The following is a 17,722-nucleotide window of genomic DNA, read 5'->3' as shown; positions in this document are numbered from 1 at the left end:
ATGCGGGATAAGGAGATGAACTTCTTCATCAAGAAGACAACTCGAAGACGAGTTTTCTTGGAAGTGGAAGAGTCTGATGCAGGAGCATAATCGTTAGGATTTTAATTAATTTAACTTTTCTTTATTAATTCTTAATTATGTTAATTTCTATTGGTTTTCCTTTCTACATTAGGGTTTAGCTAGTTTTGTTTTACTATATAAACAGCTTTAGTTGTAACCTAAAGGGTATCATATATTATTCTTATAAATAAAGTTTTAGAGTTTATCTCTTTTATCTTTTCTGATGGATTCCAGAGTTTTATCCTTCGAGTTTGTCGCTTGCAAACCCGTTTTTGAACTAGGTTTGACGCTTGTTTTACCTAGAATTTTCTGAAACATTATGTTCATAAACTACTCTCAACTTGACAAGTCAGGTTTTTTACAGAACATTAAAAAAAAATCACAACCTAAATGGATGACCAAATCATTAAAATAAGAATTATATTGCTATTTATCTTATATAATGTCCCAAGCTTTTTACCAAAAAAAAAAAAATAATGTCTCAAACTTTTTACTATAAAATGTCATATCAGTGAAAAGGAAAAGATGTTATTATTCAGAAAATGAATCTTATTCCTTCAAATGCATATGCACTAATGAGAAAAAAATAATAACAAATAAATAAAAAGGTTCGATTTGATCACGATTTTGTTTCTCATTTCCACTTTTTGCTAACAAAAGCATAAGCCGGCACCAATATTGAACCTAAAAACTTGACACAAATTTGAGAAAACGACACAACTTGACTTTTTGGTATTCCTCATTCTTTTACTTCTAGAAACATATCTCGCTTAGAAGTTGGAACATTAATCAAGATCACCAGATTCTGGATATACTAGTTTGATATATCTATCACATCCTTAAACAAGTAGTAGTAAGTACTTCAATCGCGGAAACCATAAGCTGTTCTCAAAACTAGGCAGATATGTAGCGAAACAATGAAGACAAACAACGATAACAATGCTAATGTTCTATTCATAGGTTTGTCGCAGCAACAAAATTTCATCAAGATAGCAAAGCTTAAGAGTTTACAAACAACCGGATGGGGCAAAAGGTGTCCCAATAATCAGATCACCTCGTTTAAGCCCACGCGATTACAATTTGGCTCTGTGGTTCATGAGTCTGCAGCAGCAATAGCAGTAGGGGTAACTTGTTTAACCCTCCTTTGATGAACATCCCAGTTATAAACACGTGCAATAGTTACCTGTCCATTACAAAGTCTCATAGTCAAGAAAATAAACTACATTTTACACAATCTTTGAAAGCATCTACATTGATAAGATTTTACAGGTTGCCTAAATTACAATTTTGGGTTGCTTGCAAATTTAGAGTTATGTAAACTAGAAAGCAGGCCCCTACAAAAATAGGCACTGACTCAACTGAAATGAGATAACTTTACAAGTATCTCTGTACCTGAGTAACTGTGACTTGATCCCTCAAGAACTGTAAATCAGCTACAAGAACCTCCAGGCTGGCTTTAGCATTTTCCAGATTGTTTTTCAGAAGAGCAGTAGCCTATTGGAAGAACAAAGATCAAAAGAACTTATTCTATGGTCCCAGGTGCTAGAAGATTTAAAACTCGAAGAGAATATGTTTTCAGAGTAATGGACCTCATCACAGGAATATTCTAGCATGACATTAGCTCCCAACCACAAACACACTGAGTCTGTGTCTTCAATGCAGGCCCGTGAATATATTCCTTCGGAGACCTCAAAATCGGCTAAAAGCGCCTACATTGTAAGAAAAACTCCATGTGAGAAAATATTGATGACGAACATAAGAATCAACAGTAAGTTTGTACATCAAAGCAACTTCCATCTAAAAAATTGTGCCCCATTACAATCTGGGTCAGTGATACTTCCAGCAAAGCTAGAACTATGTTCCTCGACACAACATGTTCTGCTGTCACCATCAAACACGAATTTAAGACAAATAATTTAAGGGCCCGTAGGAAGAACAAAGCTGATTGCAGATATACACATTGTCTTTGCAACCAATCAACCTTGATCTTCAAAAAAAAAAGAGACTTTCAAAGGAAATGTTTTAAGTAAGCCTAAGTCGCACAAAGAGAAAAGAAAAAAAAATCTTCACATGGACACAAAGTTGGCGTTCTAACATTGGTAAGAAATCAAAGCACAACAAAATTTCTACCTTATGAAGTTATAAAATTCATGATAATGGATTCAGAAAGCTCAAATAACAATGTTAGTAAACTTAGCTTTGGTCACCATCCACCTCAAAAGAACAGAACAGCATATATGCAAAAAGGCAGTGAAGATAGACTAAAAATGAAAAAAACGACGAACCTCACCAGTACCCTTCCTAGCTTCCAAAGTGGCAACAACCTCTAAACACTTTTCAATATCTGGGATTTTAGCCTGTAACATTTATCAATACTATAAGATATCATAACACATAAAGATCAACCTCAAAAGCTAGAGGAACAAGACAAGTCGACCTGAAGATCCCTTTGCTGAGCAAGAAGCTTCATCTCAACAACTTTATATTGCTGAAGCCTAAAATCAAAGAAAATAAAATCACTAATATGAGCGTTGAAGTAAAAAACTAGATCAGGAGATTTTTGGAAATGAGCTACGAAAGAACAACATGCCCAGATAAATGTATAGACTTAAAGAGTGAAAATGAGAATCGAGAGTGAGAGAGTATGTGAAAAGGTGGAACCTTTCTTGATGAAAGGCGAGAGCAGAGTTAGGATCAAGGCCAGACTGAGAGAGATAAGTCTCGACATCTTGGATGAATTTGGCGGCAGGAATCCCTCTTCTCTCTGTCAATTCGCCACCGCTTCCACTTGGTGAAGAAGACGACATCTGCGAATCGGAATCGAAATCGAAATCTCAGTTCCCGATTTGGGGATTTAGGGTTTTTAAAGGCTTCGAGACTTGCGTTCTCGATTGTACTTTTCGACTCTTGGGACGAGACGAGACGAGACGAAAGAGAGAGTGAAACCAGCGACGAACCAAGGAGTGGTCGTTAACACGACGCCGTATCAATAATTGTCAAACGACGGTTTTTTCAGTGGGCTTAAGGCCTTACTCATGATGAAACAGCCCACTATTTTCTCTTTTAACATCGATTTATTTATTAATCTGAATTCGAATTAACAAGCATGTAAATGATCAATCAATGTTCTAAAAGCGGTATAAGTGCTATGTGCTCGTCTACATGTTGAATCAACTTGATCACATATGCGTCTTGTTGTCGAACCAGACTAGTGATGTTAAGATGGGCATTAAGCCTGCGGGCCTAAACGGACACAGTGTATTATTTTTAGATCCGATATAGAAGTTCACTTCCTTCTTTTCAACCAATCAGATTTTTCTATACGTTATTTCATTTAAAAGATAAATCAAAACTAAATTAAAAAGCAAAAAAGTTTACGGAAACAAATTTTGTATACTTTTAACTAAGAAAAATTATAAATATTGGCTTGGTTTAGATTTTTAAAATTAGAACAAAATTATATGTCCGTTTGAGTTTACAAATGAATTGGTTAGGATTTAGATTTTACAATTAAAACAATTATATGTTGGTTTGGGTTTACAAATGAGGTGGTTAGGGTTTAAATTTTACAATTAGAAAAAAATTATATGCCGGTTTAACTTTTCAAATGAGATGGTTAGAGTTGAGATTTTACAATTAGAATGAAACTATATATTGGTTTGGGTTTATAACAGAACGGTTTAAGTTTTTAATTTTATAAGAATGCATACAGATTTTATTTTCTTATTTTATAAGGGTATGAATGAAGAGGTTGAACCCAAGTATTGTTTCCTTTTTTTTTGGTAGGGGACAAGGAGAAAAGGATCTCCCTGCTATTTATTTAAAAAAAAAAACAGAAAATTACAAACAAATGTATCTCGGGATGGCAACCCCTCGAGCATCCTCCTCAATGAACAAAGCCATATTGTCCGGAGCTAATTCCAACAATTGAAAACCTAACGACAACATAAAAGCATAGTCGGCTAGCGCATCTGCAAGACGGTTCGCCTCTCTATACACATGTGACACACGGACTATCCAATCCCTAGATAAAAAGCCATGGCACAAGCGTACCAGGAAGGACAGAGGATGAGACTCACTGATCCATGTCCTTAAAAACTCCACAACCAATTTCGAATCCACCTCAACCTCCAACCTTTGAACATTCTTCCCCCATGCTATCTAGAGGCCATAATAGATTCCCCATAGTTCTGCCAATTGGGCTGAACAAATACCAATGTTAAGCACAAAACCACCATACCACTGACCTGTATGATCCCGAAAAGTAACGCCCGCTGTTGTAAGTCCCGGGTTGCTACAGGATGCTCCATCAATATTTAATTTAATCCATCCCTCAGTCGGAGCCTTCCATGCAACCATCTGTACCACCCACTCCACTGAATGTGGTTGATCTCGAAGCACCCGATTAGCTTGACCAACCTCCCTTTCCAGAGCACGGATAAACCGTACCCGATCCCTGCATTTACCATTGGTCCCAAATACATTCTCACATCTCCATTTCCATCCCCACCAAACGCCCATAGCAAACAATGTGGACCAAGACGACTCTGCAGCATTCCCTGCATTAGTCAAATTATTGTACAACGTCTGAGCCGGTATAAGACGGGACCAAACCCCAGACATCGCCGGACAGTCACGCAATAAATGCATTATTGACTCCTCACCCCCTTTACAGACCAAACAAATATTCGTGTCTCCAAGATGTCGTCGATACCTCTCCTGGTTTGTCATAATAGCTTGTTGAAAAACCAACCAAAGAAAGATCCTTACTCTCTCTGGCGCCACCACTCTCCATATCTTTGCGTAGAAAGCTGCCATATTTGGCTGAGGTACCCTACTCGAACTTAATAGTGCATATGCAGACGTTACAGAAAATTTCCCATCAGCTGTTCCTCCCCAAGCCAGCCGGTCCGTAGCTCCAGTCACGTTATCAAGGACAATTGTAGACAGTTCCAATCTGGTATGATGCTCAACATACGGCAGAATACTCTCCCACAACCAACCTGATTCCTCACGCCCTAAATCTTTCACTCGGAGCTTATTCCATCCCTCTGGTAAAGGTGCAACCACACAGTCCTTCAACGGGTACTCTGTTAACCATTTATCTTCCCAAAAACGGATATCTTGACCATTCCCCAAAACCCATCAATACCCTTTACAAACCACATCTCGCAGACCAACTCGCAAACTCCTCCAAGTTGAAGAACCAGGTTTCGTAGCAGACATCCAACCATGATCTTGAATACCTCTTACCTTGTATTTGCTCCTCAGGACACGTGCCCAGAGACTAGTCTGATCCCCCAACAGACGCCAACCCAGTTTAGCAAGGATTGCTTTATTCATATGGTGAGAAGCGCGGATCCCCAACCCTCCCTCACAACGAGGTAAACAAACTTTATGCCACGCAATTAAATGTTGCCTTCGCTTCTCCGGTGTACTACTCCACAAAAAATTCCTTGAAACTTTATCCAACCCATCCAACACTGACTTTGGCAACAATATTGCACTTATTGTGTGAACTAGAATTGACGATAGTACCGACTTAGTCAGAGTAAGTCTTCCCGCCATACTCAACAGCCTTCCCTTCCACCCTGCTAACCGTGAAGTTACCTTTTGGAGAACCTCGCCAAATGTGTCCTATCCTCTTCTGCAAGACTGGCATGCCCAAATACTTACCCAGATCCACAGTTGCTTTAATCCCACTCTCATCACTGATCTGCTTCCCCAGCTCCCTCGAGACATTCTCAGAGAACTCGCACTTGAGATACCGAAGCTTCAGCAAATAATATCAAATTGTCCGCAAAGCAGATGTGGGACAACTTAGGACCACCACGTGACAAAGCAATAGGCTTCCACTCCCCCCCCCCATTATTACCGACTTGTCAATCATATGGCATAACCTCTCAATGCACAACACAAAGAGATAAGGGGATAGAGGATCCAAAGGATCGTCATTGAAGGATCGTCATTGAAGGGTCCGTCACACACTTGAGAATCCATTGAACCCAACAATTCTCAAAACCAGCCCCTACCAAGGTATCCTCTAGAAAATCCCACATGATTCTGTCATATGCTTTCTCCAAATCCAGCTTCAAAAGCATCCAACCCTTACGCCCTTTCTTTTTCCGCAACGAATGAACCGCTTCCTGAACCAAAACAATGTTGTCAGTGCTCAACCTCCCCGGGATAAAGCTAGATTAGGCTAGACCAATAAGCTTCGAGATCACCCCCTTAAGTCGTAGCACCATTATCTTTGTAATAATCTTAAACAAGAAATTGCAGAGACTAATGGGTTAATTGTTTCTGGCTTAGGCACCTTTGGTATCAGCACTACCAAAGCATCATTCGTACTAGGCGGAAATTGTCCTGTAGCAAAGACGTCCAAGGAAAACTTCACCACAAAATCTCCAACCTATCCCCAACAATTTTGAAAGAGTATGGGTTGATAGCCATCCGGACCTGCTGCCTTATATCGTCCCATGGTTCGAGTTGCTACTTCCACTTCAAACTCTGCAAACGGTTTATTCAGACTCTCTTTCTCCACTCTAGTCAAACCAACAAAACCATCACGTGGTAGACTCTCAACCACCGGAGGAACATCATTCATGGAATACAACCGCTGGAAATAAGCCACAACAACGTCCTCCAGCTCTGAAGCACCCGAGACCCACACCTTGTTTTCGTTTTTCAACATATCTATACGGTTCCTCCTTCTTCGTATAATAGTAGCAATATGGAAATAAGTTGTATTTCTACCCCCATGCACTATCCACTTATCTCGAGACTTTTGGAACCAAATCATCTCCTCCTGTTCCAGAACCTCTTCAAACTCCTTCAACATCTCCTCTTCCTCACGTAACATTCCATCTGCCTGCACAACCTCCAACCTATCTTGAATCACTTTGATCTTATTCATTAACAGTTCCTTCCTCTTTTGAGCATTCCCAAATACATCATGATTCCACTTTTTAAGTGTTACCTATAGTGCCTTCAAAGCCTCTGGCGTTTTTAGCTGCACATCCCATGATGCAACCAAAATGTATTTGAAGCTAGGATGCTTTAGCCATGCCACTACATACCTAAATGACCGCCTACTCGCATCCCTCACCACTTCAGAACATAGTTGAAGATATAATGGAGCGTGATCCGACGCCAAAACCGGTAGATGTATCACACTACCATATTGCCACTTCAATCTAGAATGAGCACAACACATGACTCTGTCCAGTCGCTTAGCAATAAAGTTATTCTCAGTTCTCCCTCTTCGTGGAGTAAATTTATTGCCTCGAAAACCCATGTCAATCAAAGATACATTCTGGATCCAATCTCCAAGGCTAATGAATCAGGAGATAACCTTCCATTACCTCTTGACCTCTCAGCAATACGAACGATAGTATTCAAATCTCCACCAACCACTAACTGACCATCAAAAGCTTTGATAACCTCTCGCAACTTATCCCATAAACCCGCTCGTCTACTTACCAATGGTGCCGCGTAGACCACAACTAGGTTCAAGCATTCCGTACCATTCTGTACCATTGCCACTATAAACTGCTCAGACGACTCTATGACTGTAACTTCACCAATCTCAGATCGCCAAAGCAACCACAGCCCACCACTTTGCCCAACAACATCAACTCGAAAAGAATTCTTGAATCCCAGACCACAAAAAATCCGACTAGCATTCTCACCTCCAGCATGCGTTTCGAATAAAGCAAGGACATCCGTTTTGAATTTCTTCATTAGATATCGTATTGCTCTCCTAAAAGCAGGTTTATTCGCCCCAGCAGTTCCATAATAGACAATTCATTAAAATTTGCAGGCAAACCTTCACAACTACCGAGGCAACGCGTCATTGTTCCCCCCCCCCTTGAGCTTCATCACTCCCCGCCCCTAACCGCCGCTCTGTTTCCTCTTCGATCATTCTCTCCTCTTGATCGAAGCGAATAATCATAGGAAGCATATTATCACCGCTTACAACCTGCCCACTCCTTTGGTCACCCCTATCGCCGGAAAACACTCCTCCCGATCTACCCAAACAGACCGATTCCACTCTCAAACGTTTACCACTCGTGAACAGCAACTACTCCCCTTTGGTTGGTCCGAAGACCCAAGTATTGTTTCCTAAACTTTCTGATCAAATCACATTGCCATGAAAACAATATTAATAGCGAATAACACTAACATTTAATATAATTCTAAAATGAGTAAATTGGAGTGACAATAAAATTTATGGAAATACATAATTAAATAACCATATAACTAAGGCATGCGAGCCATTGGGCATATGATATGAAGCTTCTTTAGGCCCACCGTTTTGATCCTAATTTCTTTAGTAAGGGAGAATTAAGATACTCAACTTCTTCCGTCTCGCTCGATCTTCCATATCCGACAAAAAAAAAATCTCTGATCAAGAAAAAGATCGAGAGAATAATGGTGTTGGCGAAGCTCGGCGGTCGGATAACCGGCACCATAAAGCAGATGAAAAATGCGACAATAATCGATGAAAAGACTCTGAATGATTGCTTAGACGAGATCACTCGTGCTCTGCTCCAGTATGATGTTTCTTTCCACCTTGTGAAGGAGATGCAGACCACTATTAAGAAAATCGTCAATCTTGAGGATCTAGCAGCCGGCCACAACAAACGGAGTATCATTGAGCAATTTTTTTTTTTACTTTTACTGCAACTCTAATTCCTTATTTCTATGGAAATTGCTCATGATTACCCTTTCAGGCTATCTTCTGTGAACTCTGCAAGATGCTGGATCCAGGAAAGCCTGCCTTTGCTCCCAATAAGGCCAACTCTAGCATAGTAATGTTCGTCGGTTTACAAGGTGAGGTGGTCTGATAAACTAAGGATTCCCATTGCCTTCATGAAGAAGAATATGAGGACAAAAGGGAGAAGGTCAAGACATGGGTGGCTCAAGAAGCAAAGTGGCTGAAGGAAGAATGAGTGAAGTGTGGGAGAGACTCTGCCCCAAAGGTCTTTACTAGTTTATTGAATAAGTGAAGTGTTGTCGTTTAATGAACCTTATGAGTTGTATTTAAGGTTATCCCATTTCTAGGGTTACAACATCTTATGTTCAATCAATCAAAGTATTATTCAGTATTCTCTCTATCTTCTCTCTCAAATCTATTTGTGATTGTTGGTCACGTTGCTGACAATCTATCTGCTAGGTCACCGACTTAACAAATTGGTGCTTTCATTGAGAGATAACGATGGCTCCTCAGACAAACGTGTCCGCCGTCGTCTCAGATCCGAAGAATCCTTCACTTGAGCTCGAGCAAACCTCCTAGTCTCCGTTGACGCCAGAGACTCTCGCCTTAAGTGTGGAGAAACACGACAAGGTTCTCGTCTACCTACAAGAAGCCGTGTCCCAGATTCTGCGCAACCAGATCTACGGCGCACCTTGGAGCGCGACTCCACCTGGGTTCTCGACTCCATCCCCAGGTAACCAGTTCCAACCTTCTCCGTCACCCACAATAGCCTTAGAGAAGTCAAGGAGTGATGGGTTTTGCCCCCGCCGCCAGAGACCCACAACCGACCCTCTGAGTTACAGATTCCTACCCTGACCTTTGACCAGCGTCGCGACTACCCCAGATCCAGGCGAGTTGACATTTCGACTTACAAAGGTGGTAACCCAGAAGACTGGTTATTGTGTGTGGAGAAATGTTTCGTCACGAACCAAACCCACGAGTCTGAGAAGCTTTACCAAGCACTAACTGGCTTGACTGGTCAAGCTATCACTTGGTGGCTGTACTCGCAGGATCAATTTCAAATCGTGACATGGAAGGATATTAGAGATCGATTCAGGGAGCGTTTTAAACCCAGTCGTAGATGTTCTCCGGTAGATCATCTGATGAATCTGACGCAGAAGGGTACTGTGGATGAGTATCATGCCCAATTTGAAGAGCTGTCCGTTGAACTACCACATGTTCCTAGTGATGTTTTGGAAGCATCCTTTCTTAAATGGTTGAAGAAGAGCCTTAGGGACCCAATGGTACGATCGAGACCTCCAGATCTCATCGCGATGGTGGACATGGCTCGTCTGGTGGAGGCTCAGGAGTCGGAGAACATGAGCTATCCGGCACACAGCTACTCTCGCCTAGTGGTTGGCAATACTTCCCAACAATACTCCAGTAATCAACGAGGAAATGACTGGAATGCTAACAAGAAACCCTTTGACAACTCTAAGGAGATTCGAAGCCCAACTCGGTGCAGGAGAACAAGGGGTTCAATCCTTGTAGACATTGTGGGGAGCGGTGGTAGCCAGGACACAAATTTAAGCCTCAGCGTTTGAAATGTTTGGAGGTTGATGAAGAAGAAGACACTAAGCACTTGAATGTTGAGGAACCGGAACCTCGGGATGTTGGGTGTGAAAATGAAGAGAAGCAGGAGGTGTACACTCTAACCCGAGGATCCATAGCCGGCATGACTTCGAAAAAATCCATGAAAATGATGGGCCAAATCCTTAACCGTGAAGTGGTGGTACTGATAGACTCCGGAGCTACATGCAATTTCATCTCCAACCGGTTAGTCCAGGAAATGGGATTGGCCATCACCAGTAACAGAGAGTTTGGCGTGATAGTTGGTGGGGAGCAAATTCTCAAGGGTAAAGGCAAGTGTAATGGAGTGCTGTTGGATATACAGGGCATCAAAATCATGGAGGAATACTCCATTTTCGAGATAGGAGCAACTGATGTGATCTTGGGGTATACTTGGCTAAAAACATTAGGGGATACTCGCATCAACTGGCTCAACCAGACTTTAAGTTGGAAGATTGGTAGGTTATGGGTAACGTTAGTCGATGAACCTGCCTTATCCAAGGAGGAAGTTTCCCTTAAGTACATGGAGAGACCGATACAACACATCGGAGAGGCGTATATGTTGGAGTTGACCACTTTATTTCAAAACAAGGAGCCCCGTGCGGAGAAAACACACTCCAAGGAGATACAATCAGTGGTTAGCAACTACGAGGGAGTCTTCGAGTCACCTTGTGGCCTACCCCCTAAGCGCAACCAAGAGCATGCCATCACCTTACATGCAGGAACTTCTCTGGTGAATGTCAGACCCTACAAAAACTCTTTCATTCAAAAGAATGAGATTGAGCGTTTGGTGAAGGAAATGTTGGAAGCTCAGGTTATTAGGCCTAGTATCAGCCGTTACTCGAGTCCGGTACTACTGGTTAAGAAGAAGGACGGGGATGGCATTTTTGTGTCAACTACAGAGCCCTGAACAAGGTAACCATTCCTGACCGCTACCCCATACCTGTGATAGAGGAACTCCTGGATGAGTTGAGTGGGGCAACAATGTTCTCCAAAATCGATCTGAAATTAGGATACCATCAAATCAGATTGAAAGAAGAAGACATGGAGAAAACAACCTTCAAGACTCACTAAGGGCATTACGAATTCCTTGTCATGCCCTTTAGCTTGACAAATGCACCATCGACGTTCCAAAGTATCATGAATGACCTCTTCCGACCTTATCTCCGCAGGTTTGTGTTGGTATTCTTCGATGACATTTTAGTTTACAGCCCGAATGTCCAGACGCATAAGAAACATTTGGAAACCGTGCTCCAAATTATGCAGCAACACAAGTTCTTTGCTAACCGGAAGAAGTGTTCGTTTGGAGATAGCAAGGTATCTTACCTCGGTCACATCATCTCTGAGCAAGGGGTAACTGCTGATCCTGAGAAGATAGAAGCGATGTTGGAGTGGCCAGTACCTAAAAACGTCACGGAGTTAAGAGGCTTCTTGGGATTAACAGGCTACTACCGCAGGTTTGTAAGGAACTATGGACAGATTGCAAGGCCGTTGACTGAATTGTTGAAGAAGAATGGGTTTTATTGGTCAGGGGAAGCAATGAAAACGTTTCAAACATTGAAGGAAATAGTCACTAGCTTACTTGTGCTGTGCTTGCTAGACTTCACTTAGGAATTCACCATTGAGACTAACGCTTTTGGCGCGGGAATTGGGGCGGTACTTTCCCAGAACCGGAGACCAATAGCCTTTTTGAGTCAGACATTCTCATCCTCGGGAAGAATTAAGTCAGTCTATGAACGGGAACTCCTGGCTAATCGTGAAGGCGGGGTCACGTTGGAAGCATTACCTTACTGGCAAAGAATTTGTGATCAAGACTGATCAACGAAGTCTACGACACCTTTTGGATCAAAAGGCAGTGTCATCAATTCAGCAAAGATGGGCCGCTAAGCTGTTGGGGTTGACATACCGTATCGAGTACAAACCAGGAGTAGAGAATAGGGTGGCAGATGCACTGTCACGGAGACCTCATGACGAAACCTTACTGCAATTGTCACTCATTGCTCCACTCACCTTTGATAAAGAGAAGCTTCAAGCAGAGATCAAGGCAGACAAAGAGTATGCTTCTTTGTTAAGTGAACTCGATAAAGGCATTACCAAGGAAGGGTTTCGGGTGGAACAAGGATTACTATACAAAGAAGGAAGGTTAGTCATTCCCACTAATTCTTCTTTAATTCCTTCATTACTGGAACAGTTCCACTCAAGTGTGACAGGTGGACACGAGGGTGCACTGAAAACCTTCAAAAGGTTGACACAGGAGGTGTACTGGAGAGGAATGAGGAAAGATGTTGTCAAGTACATCACGAAGTGCCAAACCTGTCAGGAGAACAAATACAGTACTCCGTCTCTTGCGGGACTTCTTGCTCCTCTCCCCATTCCGAAACAGGTATGGACTGACCTAAGTTTGGATTTTGTAGAAGGGCTTCCAAACTCAAGGGGGTTCAACTCTATCTTGGTGGTGGTGGATCGGCTCAGCAAGTACAACCATTTCATTCCGCTGAAACACCCATTCACGGCCAAAACAGTTACAGAAGCTTTCATAAGGGAGGTGGTCAAGCTACACGGGTTTCCCGAAACGCTAGTGTCGGACAAGAATCAAAATTTCTTAAGTAATTTATGGACTGAGTTGTTTAAGCTGCAGGGAGCTGCATTGCACCGAAGCACCGCATACCACCCACAAACCGATGGGCAAACAGAGGTTGTAAATTCGATGCTTGGAAACTTATTTGCGTTGTTTTGCAAGTCGTAGACCATCATCTTGGGAAAATTGGTTTCTGTGAGCAGAATACTGGTACAATTCTTCCTACCACTCCTAAACTCAAACAACTCCATTCTTCGCAGTTTATGTTAGAGACCCACCACGCCTGTTGAGGTACGGTGATACACCTACTGCAAATGCTCATGTGGATGAGCTGCTGAGGGATAGGGATAGTCTTCTTGTCGAGTTAAGAGAGAACTTGAAGCGAAGATGCAGAAGGGAGCTAACAAACATCGCAAAGATGTTGAGTTTTCAGTTGGTGAATGGGTCTATTTGAAGCTGCGACCGTACAGACAAAAATCAGTGGTAGTGAGAAGGAATGAGAAGTTAGCTCAGAGATACTTCGGACCTTATCAGATCATTGAGAGGATTGGCAGAGTGGATTATAAACTGGATCTCCCTAAGCACAACAACATCCACCCGGTTTTTCATGTCGCACAACTAAAGAGGACAATACCGACGGATTATGTTGCTCAGGAGCTACCAGGCATTCTTACCCCAACTTTCAAATGGGCGGTCGAACCGGAGAAGTTTGTAGACATTCGTAGAGGAAATCAATCCAACGAGACAGAGGTATTGGTTCAGTGGAAAGGACTACCTGCTATGGAGTCTACCTGGGAGTCACTCTCAGATTTAATGGCTCAGTTTCCGGATTTTGACCTACGAGGAAGTATTGATAGACTAAGGATTCTCATTGCCTTCATGAAGAAGAATATGAGGACAAAAGGGAGAAGGTAAAGACAAGGGTGGCTCAAGAAGCAAAGTGGCTGAAGGAAGAATGAGTGAAGTGTGGGAGAGACTCTGCCCCAAAGAGAGTCTTTACTAGTTTATTGAATAAGTGAAGTGTTGTCGTTTAATGAACCTTATGAGTTGTATTTAAGGCTATCCCATTTCTAGGGTTGCCGCATCTTATGTTCAATCAATCAAAGTATTATTCAGTATTCTCTCTCTCTTCTCTCTCAAATCTATCTGTGATTTTTCGTCACGTTGCTGAAAATCTATCCGTTAGGTCACCGGCTTAACATGGTCTTTCTGTAAAATGCTATGTTTACTTTTTTTCCATGGTTGGTTTGATGGTGTTTCTAATGTGTAGTTAGATTGCAGTTGTATATTCATAGTTAAATTCGTCGTAAATTTTTACTATGTGTAGGTGCTGGAAAGACGACAACTTGTACCAAGTATGTTTATTATCATCAGAAGAAAGGGTACAAACCAGCTCTAGTGTGTGCGAATACTTTCAAGGCGGGTGCTTTCGATCAACTGAAACAGAATGCCACCAAGGCCAAGATCCCCTTCTATGGAAGGTACTCATATCAACACCATTCTGGTGTTATGTGAACTTGTTCTTGTCTATACCCTTTGTGTTAAGGTTTTATATCTCTAAGTATCAGCTTCGTAAGACTTTTTGGTGTTTGCATTTCCAAAGGATATTAGCTCCCATACAGGAGTATTTATGAAATTGTTTTGATTTAGGTCTCTCTACCTGCACAAATTTGCTCTGACATGCAATAGCAGTTACTACTTGAATATATTTCTTTTTGGATGATCCAGTCCAGTAGGTTTCGTCATACTTCTCTAGTTCTCTTTGTGACACTTACCTTTAGATTCTCTATAAGCCCTTTTGCCTGTGCTCCGTTTTGTGGAATTTATTACACAGTGCAACTCTATCAAAGGATCTCACATCCTTTGTCAAAGAGTTCGACAAATGAATCTTTTGAGGTCCTTCTGTTATCTTCTGTTTCTATTTTGCATAAATGCAACAATTTGAATTTATTTCAATGAAAAGAAATGGAGGAAATGAATTTAAAACGAAAAAAGCTCTTACGGATTAAAACCATTTGCTAAAACATACTTTGATAGCAGAATGTGCTAGTGCTAATCTGTGATTCTTCGCAGCTACACGGAATTCGATCCTGTGAAAATTGCTGTTGATGGAGTTGATAGGTTCAAGAAAGAAAATTGTGATCTTATTATTGTTGACACCAGTGGTCGCCATAAACAAAAAGCTTCTCTCTTTGAAGAAATGCGTCAAGTTGCTGAAGCAACGGGTTACTCTCTTATCTTAAAGTCTTCTGTTTGACTGTTTTGTTCCTTGTTTATGTTGGAGCCGCTGATCGTGGCCTTTTCACTTATAGAAACCAGATCTTGTTATATTTGTTATGGATAGCACTATTGGTCAAGCTGCGTTTGAACAAGCTCAAGCATTTAAACAAAGTGTTGCTGTGGGAGTTGTAATTATTACTAAGATGGATGGCCATGCCAAGGGTGGTGGTGCTCTTAGCGCGTAAGTATCTTGTAGCTGCTGAGTGGTCATATACTCGAAATGTTGATGTGGAAATCTTGCTCGCTTTTCCAATTGGGCAAGTGAATGTGATCTTTTTTTCATCTTGTTAGTGTTGCAGCTACAAAAAGTCCTATCATATTCATTGGAACAGGAGAGCATATGGATGAATTTCAAGTTTTTGACGCTAAACCATTTGTTTGCCGTCTCTTAGGTTAATATCTTGCCATTGACTAACTGTGAGGAGTAATCAAAGGCTAACCATGGTTTGTTGTTGACTAAGAATTTTGATAATGCATATGTGCAACAGGAAATGGTGATTGGTCTGGATTCGTGGATAAACTACAAGAGGTGGTACCTAAAGATCAACAACCTGAACTTCTGGAAAAGCTCTCTCATGGTAACTTTATATTGAGAATTATGTACGATCAGTTCCAGAACATACTGAACATGGGCCCACTTAAGGAGGTCAGAATCTCTGGTAAAATACTTTTAGGGCTGAAGAGCACACCATGATGCTGATAAGACAGAATACGGTGTTGGTGTGTAGGTATTCTCCATGCTACCTGGAATTTGTGCTGAAATGATGCCAAAGGGACATGAGAAAGAAAGCCAGGCGAAGATAAAGCGATACATGACAATGATGGATTCTATGACAAATAAAGGTAAGAACAATCTTTTTATTTGGAAATTTTGCTCTTTGTAAAAGTAATGGTAGTTTTGAGGATAAGTGATGGGTGGTTGTGCAGAACTGGAAAGCTCAAATCCGAAGGTGTTTAACGGGTCAAGGATAATGCGGATAGCAAGAGGATCAGGGAGGATTGTAACAGAAGTGATGGACATGTTGGACGAGTACAAGAGGCTAGCAACAATATGGGGGAAGGTGAAAGGGCTTAAGATGCTAGAGAAAGGAAATATGAGCTCACTCTCAAGAAACAAAAACTCGCAGCATTTGAGTAAGGTCCTACCAGCTCAAATGCTAAAACAGATTGGCAGCATGGGTGGTTTGCTGAGTCTCATGAAGCAGATGGGTTCGGGTAAAGACCTGACGGGAATGTTTGGTGGCCGAGATGAGTAGTTTCTTCCAGTCCATTATCCATAACTATAAACACTAATAGACAATACTAATTTTTTATATTAATTTTTATATAAAATTAATATACTTAATTTTTTTAAGTTTATATTAATTTTTTAACCCGTAATATACTTCATGACCATTTGACTGTTATATTTAATTTGTTTTGTTTAGTGTTTGAGATTCTATTTTGTTTTTTAATTATTATAACAAAAGATAAGGGATCTAAATACATAGTAATTCATTTATACGGTATGATTAAGTCACATTTTTCCTAATGATTTAATTATTTTACACAATCTTAGTTAAATGAACTTAATTTTTATGTCAAATATTCTAATATTAATAGTGTTGACAAATAATAAAATAAGAATTTAACCTGTGTTAGCACAAATTTAGTGATATTTTATTAATTCCAACATCTCCTCTTTATAACTCATCTACTATATAACCATATTATATAGTATTTTAATAAATTTTAATTTTATATATTCGTAATATTTTAAAAATTTATTAAGTTTATAAATATTAATTATAATATTTAAATAAATGTGAATCAAAGTTCTTTTTATATTAAAAATTAAAGCTCAGAGGTTTTGGAAAACAAAATAGGAATCAAATTGTTGTTTTATTTGTCAAAGGATTCAGAATATAATATCTTCAATACATAATAGAAAGTATGGTCAAATATATCATAGTTTATGTTTCAATATTAATTGCTGTAATTTTTTTAGTTAGAATGGAATGTAAAATATATAGGAAACAAAATCTGAAATAATATTAGTTTTGGAAATTTTTTAGGGATTAAATTTGTAAATAAGTACAAATAAAAGGGTAAAATCCAAAATGTACTTCAAAAATGTATATAGATATATCACAAGTGATAATGGGTGGGTAAAAATATAAAGTGTGATTAAGGGAAATTTAATTTAGGACATAAAGAGATAAAATATGTGATTATGTGATCTCCGTATATATTAATCGAGTTATGTATTAAACTAATTTCTATGTGTAACGTTATAGTCTATTGATTGGACTATTGTCGTTGTAGTTATGCTATCATCCAAATTCAAGTTTGGTATTATGTTGATGATAGACAAAAAAAACTTTTTCATGTTTGCAATTATTTATTACCATATCAATAATGTATTTATTATTTATTAGTTTGTATTAGTATAATCGATGATGCACCATCCGACTGAATCCGCATTGTCTTGTTAACAA

General features: G+C 40.2%; 2 protein-coding genes across 3 annotated transcripts; one reads left to right on the top strand and one right to left on the bottom strand.

Moving 5' to 3' along the window:
* Positions 1-992: 992 nt before the first annotated feature.
* On the bottom strand, positions 993-3,065 carry LOC104760931 (prefoldin subunit 3). The gene is made up of 6 exons (XM_010483924.3): positions 2,722-3,065; positions 2,498-2,555; positions 2,346-2,417; positions 1,650-1,769; positions 1,453-1,554; positions 993-1,243 (listed from the first exon to the last, which is right to left on the bottom strand). The coding sequence occupies exons 1-6, from the start codon at positions 2,865-2,867 to the stop codon at positions 1,154-1,156; spliced, it is 588 nt and encodes a 195-aa protein (XP_010482226.1). The 5' UTR covers positions 2,868-3,065; the 3' UTR covers positions 993-1,153.
* Positions 3,066-8,493: 5,428 nt separating this feature from the next.
* On the top strand, positions 8,494-16,501 carry LOC104760930 (signal recognition particle subunit SRP54 3-like). 2 transcript variants are annotated; one of them, XM_087500167.1, is made up of 9 exons: positions 8,494-8,721; positions 8,793-8,895; positions 14,293-14,446; positions 15,039-15,190; positions 15,279-15,426; positions 15,537-15,637; positions 15,734-15,891; positions 15,974-16,088; positions 16,173-16,501. In XM_087500167.1, the coding sequence occupies exons 1-9, from the start codon at positions 8,494-8,496 to the stop codon at positions 16,499-16,501; spliced, it is 1,488 nt and encodes a 495-aa protein (XP_087356293.1). The 2 variants fall into 2 exon arrangements, with proteins under 2 accessions (XP_087356293.1, XP_010482225.1); XM_010483923.1 differs by having other exon boundaries at positions 15,039-15,216; positions 15,278-15,426.
* The last annotated feature ends 1,221 nt before the right edge of the window (positions 16,502-17,722 follow it).

Source organism: Camelina sativa, chromosome 18, assembly GCF_030686135.1.
Source record: "Camelina sativa cultivar CO46 ecotype springtype chromosome 18, ASM3068613v1".
Classification (NCBI taxonomy): Eukaryota; Viridiplantae; Streptophyta; class Magnoliopsida; order Brassicales; family Brassicaceae; genus Camelina; species Camelina sativa.
This window is presented reverse-complemented; position numbering and strand designations above follow the sequence as displayed.